The sequence below is a fragment of the Tiliqua scincoides genome, chromosome 16 (assembly GCF_035046505.1).
Source record: "Tiliqua scincoides isolate rTilSci1 chromosome 16, rTilSci1.hap2, whole genome shotgun sequence".
Lineage (NCBI taxonomy): Eukaryota > Metazoa > Chordata > Lepidosauria > Squamata > Scincidae > Tiliqua > Tiliqua scincoides.
In genome coordinates this window covers 7,602,483-7,617,113 of record NC_089836.1, presented here as the reverse complement: position 1 = coordinate 7,617,113, position 14,631 = coordinate 7,602,483, and the positions used below count along the sequence as shown (strand labels likewise).

Sequence of the window (14,631 nt, the reverse complement as noted above, 5' to 3'; positions counted from 1 at the left end):
GAGGGAAGGGAGGCAAAGGGGGGCCATGCCCTCCTGCAAGCACCTGCCTGGGACGGCTCTGCAGCCCAGCCTGTCCAGCCCCTGCTGGCATCCCCAGGTAGGGCTGGCACTGCCATGCTGGGATCCTGTGGGAGAACACTGCCCAGGTGCCAGCAGGGCAGGCCTGGAGCACCCTGCACATCCTCAGAGGCACTCTTGCTCCTCCTCAAACCCTCCTGCTGCAGGGCCCTTCTCTGGCCTGGCTGGGGGGAAGGAAGGAGGAACTGGCGCGGGGGGGGGGGGGCGTCCCAGGCACAAAATCAAGAAATCCGCAAGGAGAGCGGGGAAGAAGCGCTCGCAGCCGCCGCCTGGTGAGTCACGTCTGGGCGGCCCTCCCGGTGCCCCCCCGCCCCGTCCATGTTCTGGAAGAAGGAGTCCTCCGCAGCCCTCCAGCAGCCGCGGACGGAGGTGAGGCGGGGCAGCCGGGGGAAGGCGGGGGGCAGCGCGCCCCAAAACTCTTCCAGGCTGCCGGGGAGGCAGCGAGCAGGCCCGATCCCCAGGTGGGAGAGTGCCTCTGGCCCCGGGAGCGAGGCTGGAGAGCCCCCGCGCTGAGGCTGCCGCAGGCGTCCTGGACAGAGGGGCACCGCTCCCTCCCAGGAAGGGGGTCTTCCTTCCCTCCCCAGAAGGAAAGCGCCGACCTCTTTGCCGCTTGGGGGGGGGCAGGCAGACCCCTTGTTCTGTCCTGGGGGGGCTGACGATCGGAGTCCCATATCCTGAGTGTGTCTGGGGACCTTTATCTTTGGGGGGGGGGGCTTGCGTGTGTGGGGAATTTGGGGGACACTCTTGAGAGTCTTTTGGGGGTCTCTCGCGCTGCCCTCCGGGAGTCTCCTTGCTGGTGGGGCGGAGGAGGAGGAGGGAAGGAGATGCGCCTGGCAGGTTTGGGGGGAGGGGAGGGTGAGGTCTGCTTTCCTCCTCCCCCTTTCGCGGGGGGGTCTCGTCAGGCGCCCTGGTCTGCTGGGGGGAGGAGAGAGGCAGGCGTCGAGGGAGCTGGAGGAGCGGGCGAGCCGGCCGGCCGAGCCTCTCCGGCCCGGAGCTGCTAATTGCAGGTGCTTCGGGGCGGCGACGTCGCGGCGGGAGGAGGAGGAGGCGCGGAGCAGCCCGGCAGCCGGAGCGCCGCGACCGCCTCGGGAGCGCTTTCGGAGGCGCCCCCTCCCCCGCAGCCCGCTCCGTTAGGCGGCCGCCCGCCCGCCCGCCCGCCCGCTCTCCTCGCCGGACGCCGCGCCCGACGGCCGCTCCGGGGCGCCCGTAGGGGGATGGAGCGCCGCTAGCAGCCCGCCCGCCGGCCCGCGCATGGTAAGCCTGGACGGGGCGCGGGGGGGCGCGGGGCCGCTCCGGACTGACCGCTTCTCTCCGCAGGCCCAGCCGGAGGGGGAGGCGCTGCCGGGCGGCGGCCCGGAGCGGGAGGAGGAGGAGGCGCGCTCGGCGGCCAGCAGCCCGTCCTCGCCGTCGGTGTGCTCGCCGCCCTCGTCCGCCTCGTCGGCGCTGCTGCCGCCCAAGCACCTCTGCTGCAGCTGCGGCCTGGAGATCCTGGACCGCTACCTGCTGCAGGTGAACGAGCGGACCTGGCACGCGCGCTGCCTGGAGTGCTCCGTCTGCCGCGCCCCGCTGCGCCGCCAGAGCAGCTGCTACGTCAAGGACCGCCAGATCTTCTGCAAGCTCGACTACTTCAGGTGCGCCCGCCGCCGGCCCCGATCCCTCCTCCACGAAAGCCCGGCACCCCCTGCGCGGCGTCGGGGGGCACCGGCGGGGATCGGGCCCGCCCGCACTCTCCTGCAAGGCGGGGAAGGGGCGCCTCGGCAGGCGGCGGGGATCGGGCCCGCAGACCCAGCGCCTCCGACGGGGCGAGGGGCGAGCGGCGTGGCCGTGCCGCCGACGCCCTGTGGGGACCGGCTGCCCTACCCCGCTTCTGGCTCCCGCCCCCCCGCCGCCCCCAGAAGCGCCTCCACCCTCCGGACAGCGCGCTTGGCAGCCACCCGAGGGCCGAGGCGGAGAGAGACTTCCCTGCCCGACCCGTCCAGGACCGGCACTGCGCCGAGCCGGGGCGTCCCTTTCCGCGCTCCACAGGCTCCCCTCTTCGGACGGGCTTCCAGGGCCTGGGGAGGGGGTCGGCGGGACCCACAGCAGCCCCCGTCCTCCCCCATTGCGAGGGCTTCTGGAGCGAGGGGGGCAGTTGCCGCTCCCCCCCCCACCTCTGGATCCCCAGCAGAGCCTGGCAGAGGGGCCAGGGCAGCACGCCCGCGATGCTCTCCCCGCTCCTCCTGGCATTTAGCGCACCGGTAGAGGAGTGCCCACCCTCCCGAAACAGCTCTAGAATCCCGGCGAGGGGCCTGATCCCCACGCCCAAGGCGGACGGGCGGCGGGGACCGCGAAGGTCTTCCTCCAGGCGACTCGCCAGTCGCGCCGCGCACCGGGCTGCTGATGCAGCCAGGACTGGTCCTTGCCAGGCTCGCGGGGCACCGAGCCCTTCACCGGAATGGGACGAGCCTGCGGAGTCCGGAGAAACAGCTTCGGAGGACTGGCCGGCATCTCCCTCCTTCTCAGGGCTTTTGGGCGCCAGTCCAGCACTGCACTCCGGGGCTGTTCTGACAAAACGGGGAGCCTGTGCGGTGCTTCTCGGTTCTCCAGAGCTCTGCCTGGGAACCCGGAGCAGCCTTGGGACCGAGGGCAGAACCGGGACTCCTCAGCGCCAGAAGCGGCCGCCACCACCCTGGGCGAGCAGCGGTGCCTGCCCGTCACGGCTTTGGTTTGTTCGCTTGCTGGATAATCTGGATGATAATCGAATAATAATTCAAACCGATAGCAGCACACGTTTAGTACGAAATCGGGCCCTACCCACAGGTAAGTATGCGCAGGATTCTTCTGGCCAAAAGGCACACATGCGCATGTATTAGTACTCAGGCGTCACTGTGTCTTTTTCGAAAAGGCAACTGAAGGCATGATAGCCCCATCCTATGCATGTCCAGTTCGAAGTAAATCCCACTGCCTTCAAGGGGGTTTGCTCCCAGGAAAATGTGCAGTCGACGGCAGCCCGAGAGCCCTTCTCCTTAAGTGACGGGAACTCACAATTTAACCCACAAAAGCCACCCTTGTTTTTTGTCTGATTGACTTCATTTCGAGGCTCATTTTTCCCAGAGATGGAAATGATTCACAAAGAATGTATGAGATTTAATAATAATAATAATAATAATAATAATAATAATAATAATAATAATAATAATAATAATAGCCTTTGAATAGTAAAATAATATGAGCATCCGAAAAGCAGTCACAGCCGCGGTTCCCAAACTTTTTTTGACCTCCTCGGCTCCCCATCAGGGCTGCAATCCTATACATTGTAGAGGGTGGTGGGTTTTTCTGAGAGGATTCCGCGGCTCCCCAGGGAACCTGGGCTCCCAGTTTGGGAATCACTGACTGGAGTGTGAGGAAGGCCTTGCCAAATGAAACTGCTTTTCACTTCTTCCTAAAAGCCACACATGCAGGGGCTGTTTGGATCTCTCTGGGAAGGGGGAGTACAGGCCCTGTGTGCTTGTCGGCTGGATTGTGTTAGTGGTGGGCAGGCTGATGGGGGGACGTGCCCCTTTGGGCAGTCTAGGCCCAGTTAATGAAGGCGCACAGCCTTTGAGGTGTGCTGTTCTCTCACCTACTTGCACCTCCCCACTTCTAACCCGGCGGCAGCACTGCGGAGGGACCCACTGAAGCTTCAGAAGCAGCCCACGTGCAGCACCCTCATCTGAATGTGGGTGGCTAGTCCAACTCTTCCAGGTGGGGCAGCACTCATGGAGACAGCCTCCGCTGGGGCTCCCGGGGCACTGCAAGATGCAGGAATGCCCCCAAGCTGCCCACCCACTCTTGCAGGTCAAATTTCCCCACCCAGAGGCACCCATACTTCCTACCCACATTGTAGTTTGTTTGCCACATTGACAGTGCAATCCTAGGCATGTTTGCACAGAGATAATTCCCACTACTCCTAATTACTCCTGAGTAAGTGTGCACAGGGCTGCAGCCTGGCTGCGATTTTTCCCCCCAGTTGTGTAAGAATAGGGACTCTTTGGTCCTTCCAGAAAATGGCTTAGAAAGCAGACAAGCTCAGGTCCCAGCCGTACTGGGGACTCCAGATCGAAAAGGCCCACTGGCGCTGCCTGTTTTATGATGCTGATCGTGGTTTTGGTCTGATGTCTCTGAAATCATGACTAGTTTCTCCAGACACAAGCTGCATTAGGCACAGAACTGGGTGAGGATATTGGAGTGAGTAGCCTGCAGTCCAAGGGGGAAGTGTTGATTTTAGCCCTGTTTGGGACACTCATGAGTGGTGCTTACAAGGCCCAGAAAACAGCAGAGGGCCATTTTGAGACCGAAGGCATGCTTTCCTATGACAGATTTGGGGAAATGGGTTGTGATGAACTAAGCCCGTCACCTGTGAAATGGTCCCAGGCAGATGCATGAATGTTGATGTTTGACCAAGATCAGTGGCACCCGTGACTGTGGAGTTCAATCTCATATCAAAGAGGATGGCTGGGAAGAATGGTGGAGTGGAGACGGAAAAGAAACCAGCCCCCCCCCCCAACCTACTGGGGTTAGCCGCTGCTAAGAATCCAAGTACAAATTAAGGCTGCAGTTTTGAGTTGATTCATAGGTTAGTTCAGCAGATGTGAAAAGAAGACGCTTCCGGGCAACTAAAAAGGCGTCCCTGATTCATCAGGCAGCAAAGATTTTTTAAAAAGTGTATTGATTTTTCTTTTGGGGGTGGCAGTTAATATCAGAATGCAAAATAAACACATCTACAGCAATATCAGCCCTCCTGGTTAACCACCCTCATCCAAGCCGCCCCTCTTCATCCTGCTCCAAATGTACAAGAAAGAGAAAGATGGAGAGGGAGGAGGGGGACGCTCAGGTGAGCCACTTGGGACACTCAGTAGTGGGGGGGGAAAACCAGACTGCAAAACATTCAGACCAGAATGTGGTGCTAGCAGTACAGCTCTCCTGGGGTGGTTCTCCCAGCCGCTACCCGAAATTACAGGTAGGTGGAGCCTCCAGGTTCAGGGACACTCTACCCCTGAACCCCAGTGGCTGGTAAATGACTGGGATGTTGGGTGCATCTTGGGTACGCATGACTGCGACCATCTTTGTATTCTCCACAGCTGAGTGAAGGCACTCTTTGCCTTAGTGAGCAGCTGAGTATCTACAGATGCTCCCAGTGGGTGAACCTGGACCCCTTGTCCAATGTTCTCCTGACCAGGAGCACCTCTGCCTTCTCTGGGTTAAGATTCTGGCTTGGTTTGTCCATGCATGAGGGCATGGAGTGAGTGTCCAGTGTCCCTGCGTCCCGACAGCTTCTTTCTCTCTGTTCTCCTTGCAGCCGGTTTGGTACAAAATGTGCCCGTTGCGGGAGGCAGATCTATGCCAGCGACTGGGTCCGGAGAGCCCGCGGCAATGCCTACCACTTGGCCTGCTTTGCTTGCTTCTCCTGCAAGAGGCAGCTGTCCACGGGCGAGGAGTTCGGCCTGGTGGAGGAGAAGGTCCTGTGCCGGATTCACTACGACACCATGATTGAGAACCTGAAGCGAGCGGCGGAGAACGGTAGGTGGACCCGCTGCAAGATGTGCTTGCCCTCAGAGGGAGCAGAAGGGGTGCACGGGGGGCACGCCCCCCTCCTGATCTGCACCTTGGAACCCAAGGGCACTGTGCCCTGTCAGGGCTCAGACAACAGGGTAAGAGTGAGTCTCAGCGTCAGAAATGCTGCATGTGTTCTCTATGCCAAACGCTACAATCCAAAGTAGGCCGATGCCTTAGTCAGACCAACTGACAGGTCCCATAAAGTATTTCTTTACCCAGCGTGTCATTGTGGAACTCCTTGCCACAGGATGGTGGTGACGATGTCTGGCTGAGACGCCTTTCAAAGGGGATTGGACAGATTTCTAGATGAAAAGTCCATCACAGGTGACAAGCCGTGATGGGTCTGTGCAACCTCCTGGTTTTAGAAGTGGGCTGTCACTGAATGTCAGGTGCAAAGAGGGCATGAGGATTCAGGTCTTGTAGCTTTGTATGCCCCCTAAGGCATCTGGTGGGCCACTGTGAGATGCAGGAAGCTGAACTAGATGGGCCTCTGGCCTGACCCAGCAGGGCTTTCCTTATGTTCATAGGAAACAGTGAGCTTCCAACTCTTCAAGTTCTGGGGACACTCTAGCCCACAATACTTCTCTCCCCCACACATTCCCCTCTGCTCCTCTCCTCTCTTCCTTTCCAAATTCAGAGAGTCCAGACCTGGAATTTTTCATCTAGCCATGTGATGAGCAGCAGGATGGGAAGAAACCTGAAGGAGACTGTTGGAGTGATGTCCAACATGCCCCCTTTTCTCTTGAACCCCACTCTAGTGCTTGATGGACTTCTGGAGGACTCTGAAGCTCAGCCTGGTGCTTTGCCCAAACAAAAAGCACCGCCTTTTTTTCTTCTTCATACTGGACCACCAGCATGGCCGCTTGCAGTCTTGTTTCCTGGCCAGACATTTGCCAAATACTTGCTCTCAGTATCTCACATCTGCTTTTGATATGTTCTTTTATCGTCTCGTGCCTGACCGTATCTGACAGCGGACATGCAACGGCATTTAATAGCTGACAGCGGTGGAGAACTGAATGCTTGCGACGTCGCGTATCGGCAGCTGCCAAACCCAGAGTGACGGAGCCTCAGTCCCTTCGAGGGGCTTCCTTTCCCCCCCTCGTAATACTAGAAGTGCAGGGGGGAGGGGGGACCCAAACTGGGGGAGACATTTTGCCATCTGAGCTCCACACTGGAGATTCAACTGGAACCTGGGATGGCTGCCAGCGTGAAAGTGCTGTGAGGATTTGTTTCAGCTCTCGGATGCACAGGTGGGGCGGCATCTGGAGCAGGGATGGAAGCGATGGTTTCTGTGAAGTGAGTGGCCTGGGACCCAGCAGGAGGGACCTCAATCCTGCGCTGCCTCCAGGGTCAACAGATGAGAGGGGCAGCCGACTTGGTCTTGTGCCTGAATGAGTTTGTGCAAATGGATCAAGCGATGACAGATCAATACTGCCGTCCTCCCCTTGTGTTGCACAAGGCCCTCTCTGCTCCCAGGGAGACCCTTCAGAAGCTCAACGGGGAGTCAGCGGGCCACACTCCTGCATGTGTGAATGAGCCTCGAAAGATGCTCAGGAAGGTGCCAGGACAGGCACTAGGCAAGCCTGGAGATACAATCCAAACCAAGGCCCAACGACTGCTCTGCTGCGCCCTGGGCAACCTCTGCATTTTTCATGCAGCCCTAGAACGTCACCACCTGGCACCTCCATTGGGCTTAATTCTTCAGATGACTCCCCTCCCTGATGGCCCAGGAAGGGGAGAGCAGTGCAAAGAATTGGTCCTCTGTCTCTGCCACCTCCCTGTCTTCCTATCAGGAACCTCTTCAAATCGTGACCATCAAAACCACTTCCCTGGCTGGTTTCCTGCCTCTGGCTGGTTGAAAAGAATGTGCATTGTCCACCTTAACATTCTAGCAGGATCCTCCTCAAAGCTGGACACCGGATGCTGTGCCCAGGCGCCTGATCCACAGCTATTTGGAGGGCAGGCGTCCAGCTGCTGCCTCCGGGTGCTCATGCTGGTGTTCCAAGGGTTCTTGCACTGTTTTGCAGAAGCTGCCTTTTGGCTGGTCCTGTCAGAGTTTATACTCCACAGTGCTTTCTTCCCCCTCTCTGGTTTCAGCAAGACTCCCTCTTTGCTTTAGATAACTTCCGCGACCCTGCTCCTTAAACCATGCTGGCATCTTTTCAGACTTGCTGGCACCTTTCCTAGCTGGAGTCTCATTTTGCCTTGGCTTCTATTACTGTCACTGTCAACACCAAGGCATCCTGGAAAGGTCCCAACTCTCAAGCTGACTTTCCATGAATCCCCTCTCATTTTTGAGAAGTTCCCTCTTCTGGAATTGGCTGTGCCTGTGCAAGACTTTCTGGTGACTTTTCCGGTGGCAACAACTCCCAGAGGTTGGATGACAGCAGTTATTTACCATGCAATCAACATACACGGTGCTTTGTGCAGAGAGAGAGAGAGAGAGAGAGAGAGAGAGAGAGAGAGAGAGAGAGAGAGAACAGGTCTGTGACCCAAGGGGCTTCCAGTCAAGGCAGGCACAAGGGAAGCTGTAGGGGAAGAAGAGATGCTCGGCAAGGAGCATCCCACAACAGAAGAACCACCGCGGAAGCCACAGAAAACACCAGCAGAGGCTCAGGGCTCACAGTCCACAACCAAGCTGAACTGCAGCAGATCTGGCTGCATCCGATCTTGAATGCAGGGGCTGTGCTGATTCTGACGTGGTCCTGGTCACTGGTTCACTGCTGTGCTGAGATGCTGGGGCTACGGATCTTTGGCTGCCTCTGCTGGGCCTGGGGTTCACGGGCAGAGCTTCTTCTGGCTCCCCCACTTTTCTGGAGAGGCTGCTGGGGTGAGAAGAGAGCACAGCTCCACCGCGCCCCACGTGACGCTCTCCAGCCTTGGTCCTTTCCTCCTTTCCCAAATTAATGCACGTGCGATTCCCAGGAGATAAAACTCTGGCCCAAGTGTTAAGACGTTCGCCTGTTTGTTCTTTTCCTAAGCAAACGTGAGAGGGGAGCATGTGGAGGGGCCGCCTTGCTCTGCAGATGGAAACGATTTCGGGGAAGAAGAAGAAGAAGAAAAAGAAGAAGGCGGGGGGATCGCAAAATGAAAATAATCAGTGTTTCTGTTTACAAGGTTTAAGCGAGGAGATGAAAACAAAATGAAAACAAGATGCCGGAGTGGGCTAGAGGGGGGCGCATGTCTGAGTTGCTGGTGTGCGGCGCACCCCGGCCAATGTGGTCCGGTGGCTGCGCTTGGACCTCAGTCTGGATGCGTTCCTCAGCAAAGGAAACTTGCTGGGTGGCCCTGCTTGAGCACGCCGGGCTCTCTTTGGTCCCAGGTCCCCCTCGAGTGAAAGTGGGTCACGTAAGTGAGTGACCCACCTGAGAGCAAGGGAAGGAGGGCATGTCACCCCGTCCTTGTGGTGGCAGCAGCCCGCCTCAGCACACAAGGGGAGAGAGGGGTGCCTTTCTCTCCTGCTTGTGGAGAGCAAAGTGCTGGCCTGGAGCAGGCCCCTTTGGCCCGGCTCAGCAGGGCTTTGCGGGGCTTCTTCCAGGCCAAGGTGCCTCAGAGCGCTGGGCCCCAGCGGAGTGCAGGGTGACTGTGAAAGTGTGCAGAGTTCTGTGCCGGAGAAGGGGCTTGGTGGCCATTCGGGAGATGTGCAGCTGGCGGGCCCAAGGACTATGCGGCCTGCAACTCTTCCTCCGGGGACACCCTGTGAACTCCCCTGTGCCTGGCTGGCATGGAGTACGGCTATGTATCTTTCCTATGGGCAAAAAAAGGAACTGGCAAAGCAAGCCACACAAGTCGATCCCGAGAAGCCATTTCTGAGCTCCCAGGTGTGAGGCTATTTGGTGGTAAGAAAAAATTAAGCAGCCACAGAGACTCACGTTGCTCCCATTTTACAGAGTGAGGGAGAAGCTGGGCGAAGGCAGAGAGCTTTTCCAGCTCTGGTAACCACATTTCAAGTGGGGAAGTTCAGCTGGCATTACAGCCTGCCCAAGATCACAGGTGCAGCTTGATTCTCCAAGACCTTTCTGTTGCAGGGGTTCCTGTGATCTTTCACTCGGGGCGACCCTCCCCCTAAAGGTTCTGGATCCCCCCCCCGCTCATGTGAAGCACAATTGCTTCAGGCATTTGGCAACCCTTCTGCTGCCAGTAGGCCGCCCTCTCCCTTTTGAGCATGTCCTTCCCGCAGGCAGGCACTCCTGTGCTGGGGCTGCATCTCTAGGCAGGGCAGGGCAGGGCAGGGCAGGGCAGGGCTGGCCTTGCACCCTCTGCCCTTCCTGTGGCTCAGGATGCCGACTCCCCAAGGGCAGAGTGTCAGCAGGGAGGATGGGCAGATGGTGGGCAGAGGGCAGGTGGCAGCTGGGCAGGGTGGAGCGCCCCTTTCCTGCCAGCCTCAGGGAGGGATGCACAGGCCAAAAAAGAGAGGGCTATTCTAGCCAATGCGCACATTTCCTCTGGGAATTGCAAAAATGATTTTGCCTGCGCAGGAGGATTTTCTGGAGAAGGGAAAATAAACAGATGTTGCCAAGGCCTGAATCCCATTAATCATCCTGCAGCAACAAGTCAAATGGCTGAAAACAAAACAAAACACCCCAATCCCTTCAACTTGGGCCAAGATAATCACACCCCAAATCTTGCCTTCAAGCTGAACATCTCAGAGGGCAAGGCGGGAATGCCTGAGCTTGGCCGCCGCCGGGTTCCCACAGTTGCTGGAGGACTCCCCCCCCAGGCCCAGCCTCAAGGCCCCCTCCCAATGCTGACTGAATTGCTCTGGGCATGCGGCTTTCAAAATGGGCATTGATGGCTGTGAGGTTTGTGGCAGGCATGAGAGATACCTGGAGAGGTAGTCATCTCTGAGCCCCCTGCTGGTGGGCCGACCTGCCCCCTTGCATCTTGTTAGCCCTACATAGTATTCTTGAATGCTCTGTGCAGTGAAACTGACAGTCACGGAATGCTGACTGATAGCTCAGCCTTTGCAGGGGAAATGAAAGGTCAGTCTGGTGGTGGGGGTGTGGAATCGTGCAGAGCCCAGGAGTGACTGTGAATAGCTGGAAGGAAAAAGGGGACTGGGAGCGGGGGGGGGGGGGAATTCCAGATCCCAAAGAAGGAGCAGTTGCGTTCTACAGCACAGGCACCAAGTGGTGCTCTCAGCAACCTGCCATCTTGCCTTGGAATCTGGCAAGGCACCGTGATCACGAGCGAGACCTGTCTTTCATTAACAAAACCGTCACTGGGTGGGGCAGAGCAGCCCACGTGAGTCTGAGGCACAATCATATCCTTTCCCCCACTTCTGCTTTCCCCATTAAAGCTGTAATAGCTACAGATGCCAATGGGAAAATACTGGGCGGAAACACCCCAAAAATATGACTGGGGGGGCAGGTGCATGTGGTGGCGGCCGGGGAAGGAACTGGATGATCTAATATCCTAGGTCTTTTTACTCACTGCTCATTTTTATGAGCTGTCTCTGTGGGACGTGGGGCTTCCCATTCCTGGGGAAGGAGGAAGATGTTGAGGGCAAGGTGAGGGCCAGGAATGCGGCGGAAAAGGCACATTTGAAAAACCAGTCCCCTGTGACTCTGCGCTGGGAGAAAGCGAAGAGAACCTTGACGTGTCTTGGCCCATGAAGATACCACTTCAGGGTGTGTGTGTGTGGGGGGGGAGGGGGAGCGGCCTCCTACTGGACAAGGGACACAATGAAAAAGCCGTCAGGCTTGCCAAGGACCTGGTCCTTGTGAACAAACTCGGGCTGGAAGTGGTGCTCTGAAGCTCTGCTAGCTTTGCCGGCCAACATGCACCACAGAAAGGCCTGGCCTCAGAGCTGAGCCCAACGTCACCCTTTGTCCCCCCCCCCCTGCAGGGAACGGCATCACGTTGGAAGGGGCGGTCCCCTCGGAGCAAGACAGTCAGCCGAAGCCGGCCAAGAGGGCACGGACGTCTTTCACAGCAGAACAGCTGCAGGTAGAGAGCCCGGGTGGGTGTGGTCAGCCTCTCAGGCACGGCATTGGGGTGCGGGACTGGATCACTCTGCGTGTCCTCCTCCTCCTCTTAGGTCATGCAAGCGCAGTTCGCTCAGGATAACAACCCGGACGCGCAGACCCTACAGAAGCTGGCGGACATGACCGGGCTGAGCAGGAGAGTCATTCAGGTGTGCTGGACGCTGGGAATACTCCTGGGTGGGGACAGACTGAAAGGCCACCTGCCCCACTTTTTCTTTGGCACAATCAGCCAGTTCCGTTCCTGCCTCTTTTGTTGTGGGTGCCGTGGGGCATCTGTGGGGTTGCCTCAGGCACCCACTGCCAGCCTCTGCTGCTGCTCCCTGGATTGGAAAGGGAGGAGGGAAACGGAGCGGAAGAGGAGAAGAGAGTGGGGTAGAGTGGCAGAGACGTTCTAGTTCCCCACTCTCCTCTACACTTCTCGTTCCGGTCCGGAGAGTGGGACAAGGAAGGGCAGAGGTGGCTGGTGTGCCAGCAGGGAAAGAGGGAGGGTGCCTGGAGGGCTCGGGACAGCCTTGAAAACAATTTAAACAATTCTTATTTTTTTAGTTGAGGTTCCCTTCTGAAGACGCCTCTTTTCTGGGGTTCTTTTGCTTTCCAGGTTTGGTTTCAGAACTGCAGAGCGCGGCATAAAAAGCACACGCCCCAACACGCAGTGCCCTCGTCCGGAGCCTCCCAGCCCCGCCTCCCCTCGGCACTGCCTGATGACCTCCACTACTCCCCCTTCAGCAGCCCCGAGAGGGCCAGGATGGTCACGCTCCACAGCTACATAGAAAGTAAGTGCTGGTGTGCTTCGTTGGAGGCTGTGGCCGGGACGGCAAGGCCGCGGGCTCAGAACCGGGCCCAGGCCTCGCTCTGCTGTGCTGGCTCTGGCCAGTCACTGTGCTTGGCCTCAGCAACCCCACCCACATCACCGAGATGTGGTCACTCCTGCTGCTGAAGCTTGGGAGGGACCAGAGGCCACTCGAGCAAGGAAAGAGGCAGCCCCTGCCCAGATGCAGCATTGGGATACTGTGGAGTTTGCTGCCATGCAGTGGCAACAAGCCTCTCAGGCTTAAGTGGCTGTAAAAGGAGACTGGCCAAATTCACCCCTCAAGGACTATTAGTCACGACATCTGTGTGGAACCCCCCTGTGCAGAGGGAGTCTACCTCTGAGCACCTCTAGCTGGGGATGAGCAAAAGGGGTGAGCTGACTGCCTCCATGCCTTGCGCGGGAAGCTGGTGGTGGGGACTGCTGTGCCATCTGCAGCCACCAGCCGCAGAATAAGGCCGTACCAAAGGCAGGGGGGAGGAGGGCTGCATGGAGAGGCTGAGGGTGGTGCTAGAATCTCGGCTCCCCGCAGAGAACTGGGGGTGGTGCTGTTGTGTGCACAGCACCTTGGTGGAAGCAGGCTTGCTGCTTCCTTAAGGATGCCCAGCTTGGCTCCCCCCATCACCGCCCTTTCTGGCTTGGCTCATCATGTGCTATGGGAAGTAACGCAGCACGGGGGGCATGCGCCTTGTGACAGCAATGAGGCGCTGCTCCCCAGCACAGAAGAACAAGCGCCAAAGCTGCCTTCTCGTTCACAGGTCAGGTACAGTGTGGACAAATGCACTGCAGGCTCCCTTACGCCGCTCCTCCCGTGCACCTCAAGGCTGACATGGAAGGACCCCTATCAAGTAGGGGGGAGAAGGTACAGTCGTCGAGTTGCTTCTGCAGCAATTACCCCTTGCTCCATGGTGCAGTTCCCCTGGACTTGCCCTGCTGACACCTTTGCCATGTAGGCCTGGGGGTTCTTGCTCACTGGAGATCTCCAAGCAGAGATTCAACAGGCACCTGCTAGAAATGCTCTATGACAGGGGTTCTCCCAAATTCTTGCACTGGGACCCACTTTTTAGAACAAGAATCTGTCAGGACCCACCAGAAGTGATGTCATGACTGGAAGCGGCATCATCAAGCAGGAAAATGTTTTAACAATTCTAGGCAGCAATCCTACCACACTTACCCAGGAGTAAGTCCCATTGTTAAAAGCATATACAGAGTAGCCTATTTAAAGTCCAGGTCTGGAACACCCATGAACATTCTGCTTAAGGCAAGGCCAGCTGGAGACATTCAGCCAAGTTCGTTGAGTGGCACAGCCAGCCCATGCAGAAGGGCCCAGTGTCTGTCCCTGGTAGCAGCACCTCCAGGTCAGGCTGGGGAAGGCCCTTCTCTGTCTGCAGCCCAGCCATTGGCAGTGGCTCTGTCTGAAGCCACTGCCAATCCAGGCTGATAAGAGTGCGCTAGAGGGGTCCAGGGGTTGGACTCTGCAGGTCTGCTCAGGGGTGCCATTGGGATGGCTGAGGTGGCCTCACTTGAACAGGGTTGGCCCCTGCAGAAGAGTTCCCCAGCCAAGCTATGGTATCCCCCCTTCAGGTCAGGTAGCTTTGTCTCAACAAGGAGAGGGCTGCACAGCCCTGAAAGGAAGCTGAGGACACACACCTGCAGCTTGGGGGACTCTAGGACAAGTCCCAGAACAGGACAAAAAACTGGCCCTGATTTGCAAACACCCACCACTGTGGCGCCCCTTCTCCTCTCTCTCTGTTGTGACACCATTTCTGCCGTGTCGGCACACCCAACCCCCAACTGGTTCTCAACAAAATTCCTTGCCTGGGTCATCTCTTGAAGCCTCCAAGTCCTTCTGTTTGCTTTCCCAACAGGTCATCCTGTTCCAGTACTGACTGCACGAGGCCTGCTCTTCCCAAACTCCCTGGGACTCTCCTGGTGGTGCTGCTGTTCCTTCACACGTGCTGTCCAATCAGGAGAAAGCACAGGGTGTCGAGCCACAGGAAACCACCCCGTGGAATTCCGGGCCTCCTTCTCACCAATCCGACATCTCAGTCCTGACCACTCTGGTCCACCAACAGGGTACCACTCTCTGGTTGCATTTTTCGCCGGTTCCTTTTCCTGGACTTGTGGATGGGTGAAGACACCAGGGCAGGGTCGTCTTCGGCCGTGGCACCCACTGACATGTGC

At 58.0% G+C, this 14,631-nt stretch overlaps 1 protein-coding gene across 1 annotated transcript; it reads left to right on the top strand.

Annotated features, from left to right (window-relative positions):
- Positions 1–396: 396 nt before the first annotated feature.
- Positions 397–14,336, top strand: LHX6 (LIM homeobox 6). The gene is made up of 8 exons (XM_066610722.1): positions 397–447; positions 1,396–1,709; positions 5,396–5,616; positions 11,501–11,601; positions 11,693–11,788; positions 12,238–12,412; positions 13,206–13,309; positions 14,316–14,336. The coding sequence occupies exons 1-8, from the start codon at positions 397–399 to the stop codon at positions 14,334–14,336; spliced, it is 1,083 nt and encodes a 360-aa protein (XP_066466819.1).
- The last annotated feature ends 295 nt before the right edge of the window (positions 14,337–14,631 follow it).

Bases quoted from the DNA above. Each gene is read 5' to 3' on its own strand.
- LHX6 (XM_066610722.1), top strand. From the start codon at position 397: ATGTTCTGGAAGAAGGAGTCCTCCGCAGCCCTCCAGCAGCCGCGGACG. The intron at 5,617-11,500 runs GTAGGTGGACCC...CCCCCCCTGCAG, and splicing joins GAAGCGAGCGGCGGAGAACG to GGAACGGCATCACGTTGGAA. The intron at 11,602-11,692 runs GTAGAGAGCCCG...TCCTCCTCTTAG, and splicing joins TCACAGCAGAACAGCTGCAG to GTCATGCAAGCGCAGTTCGC.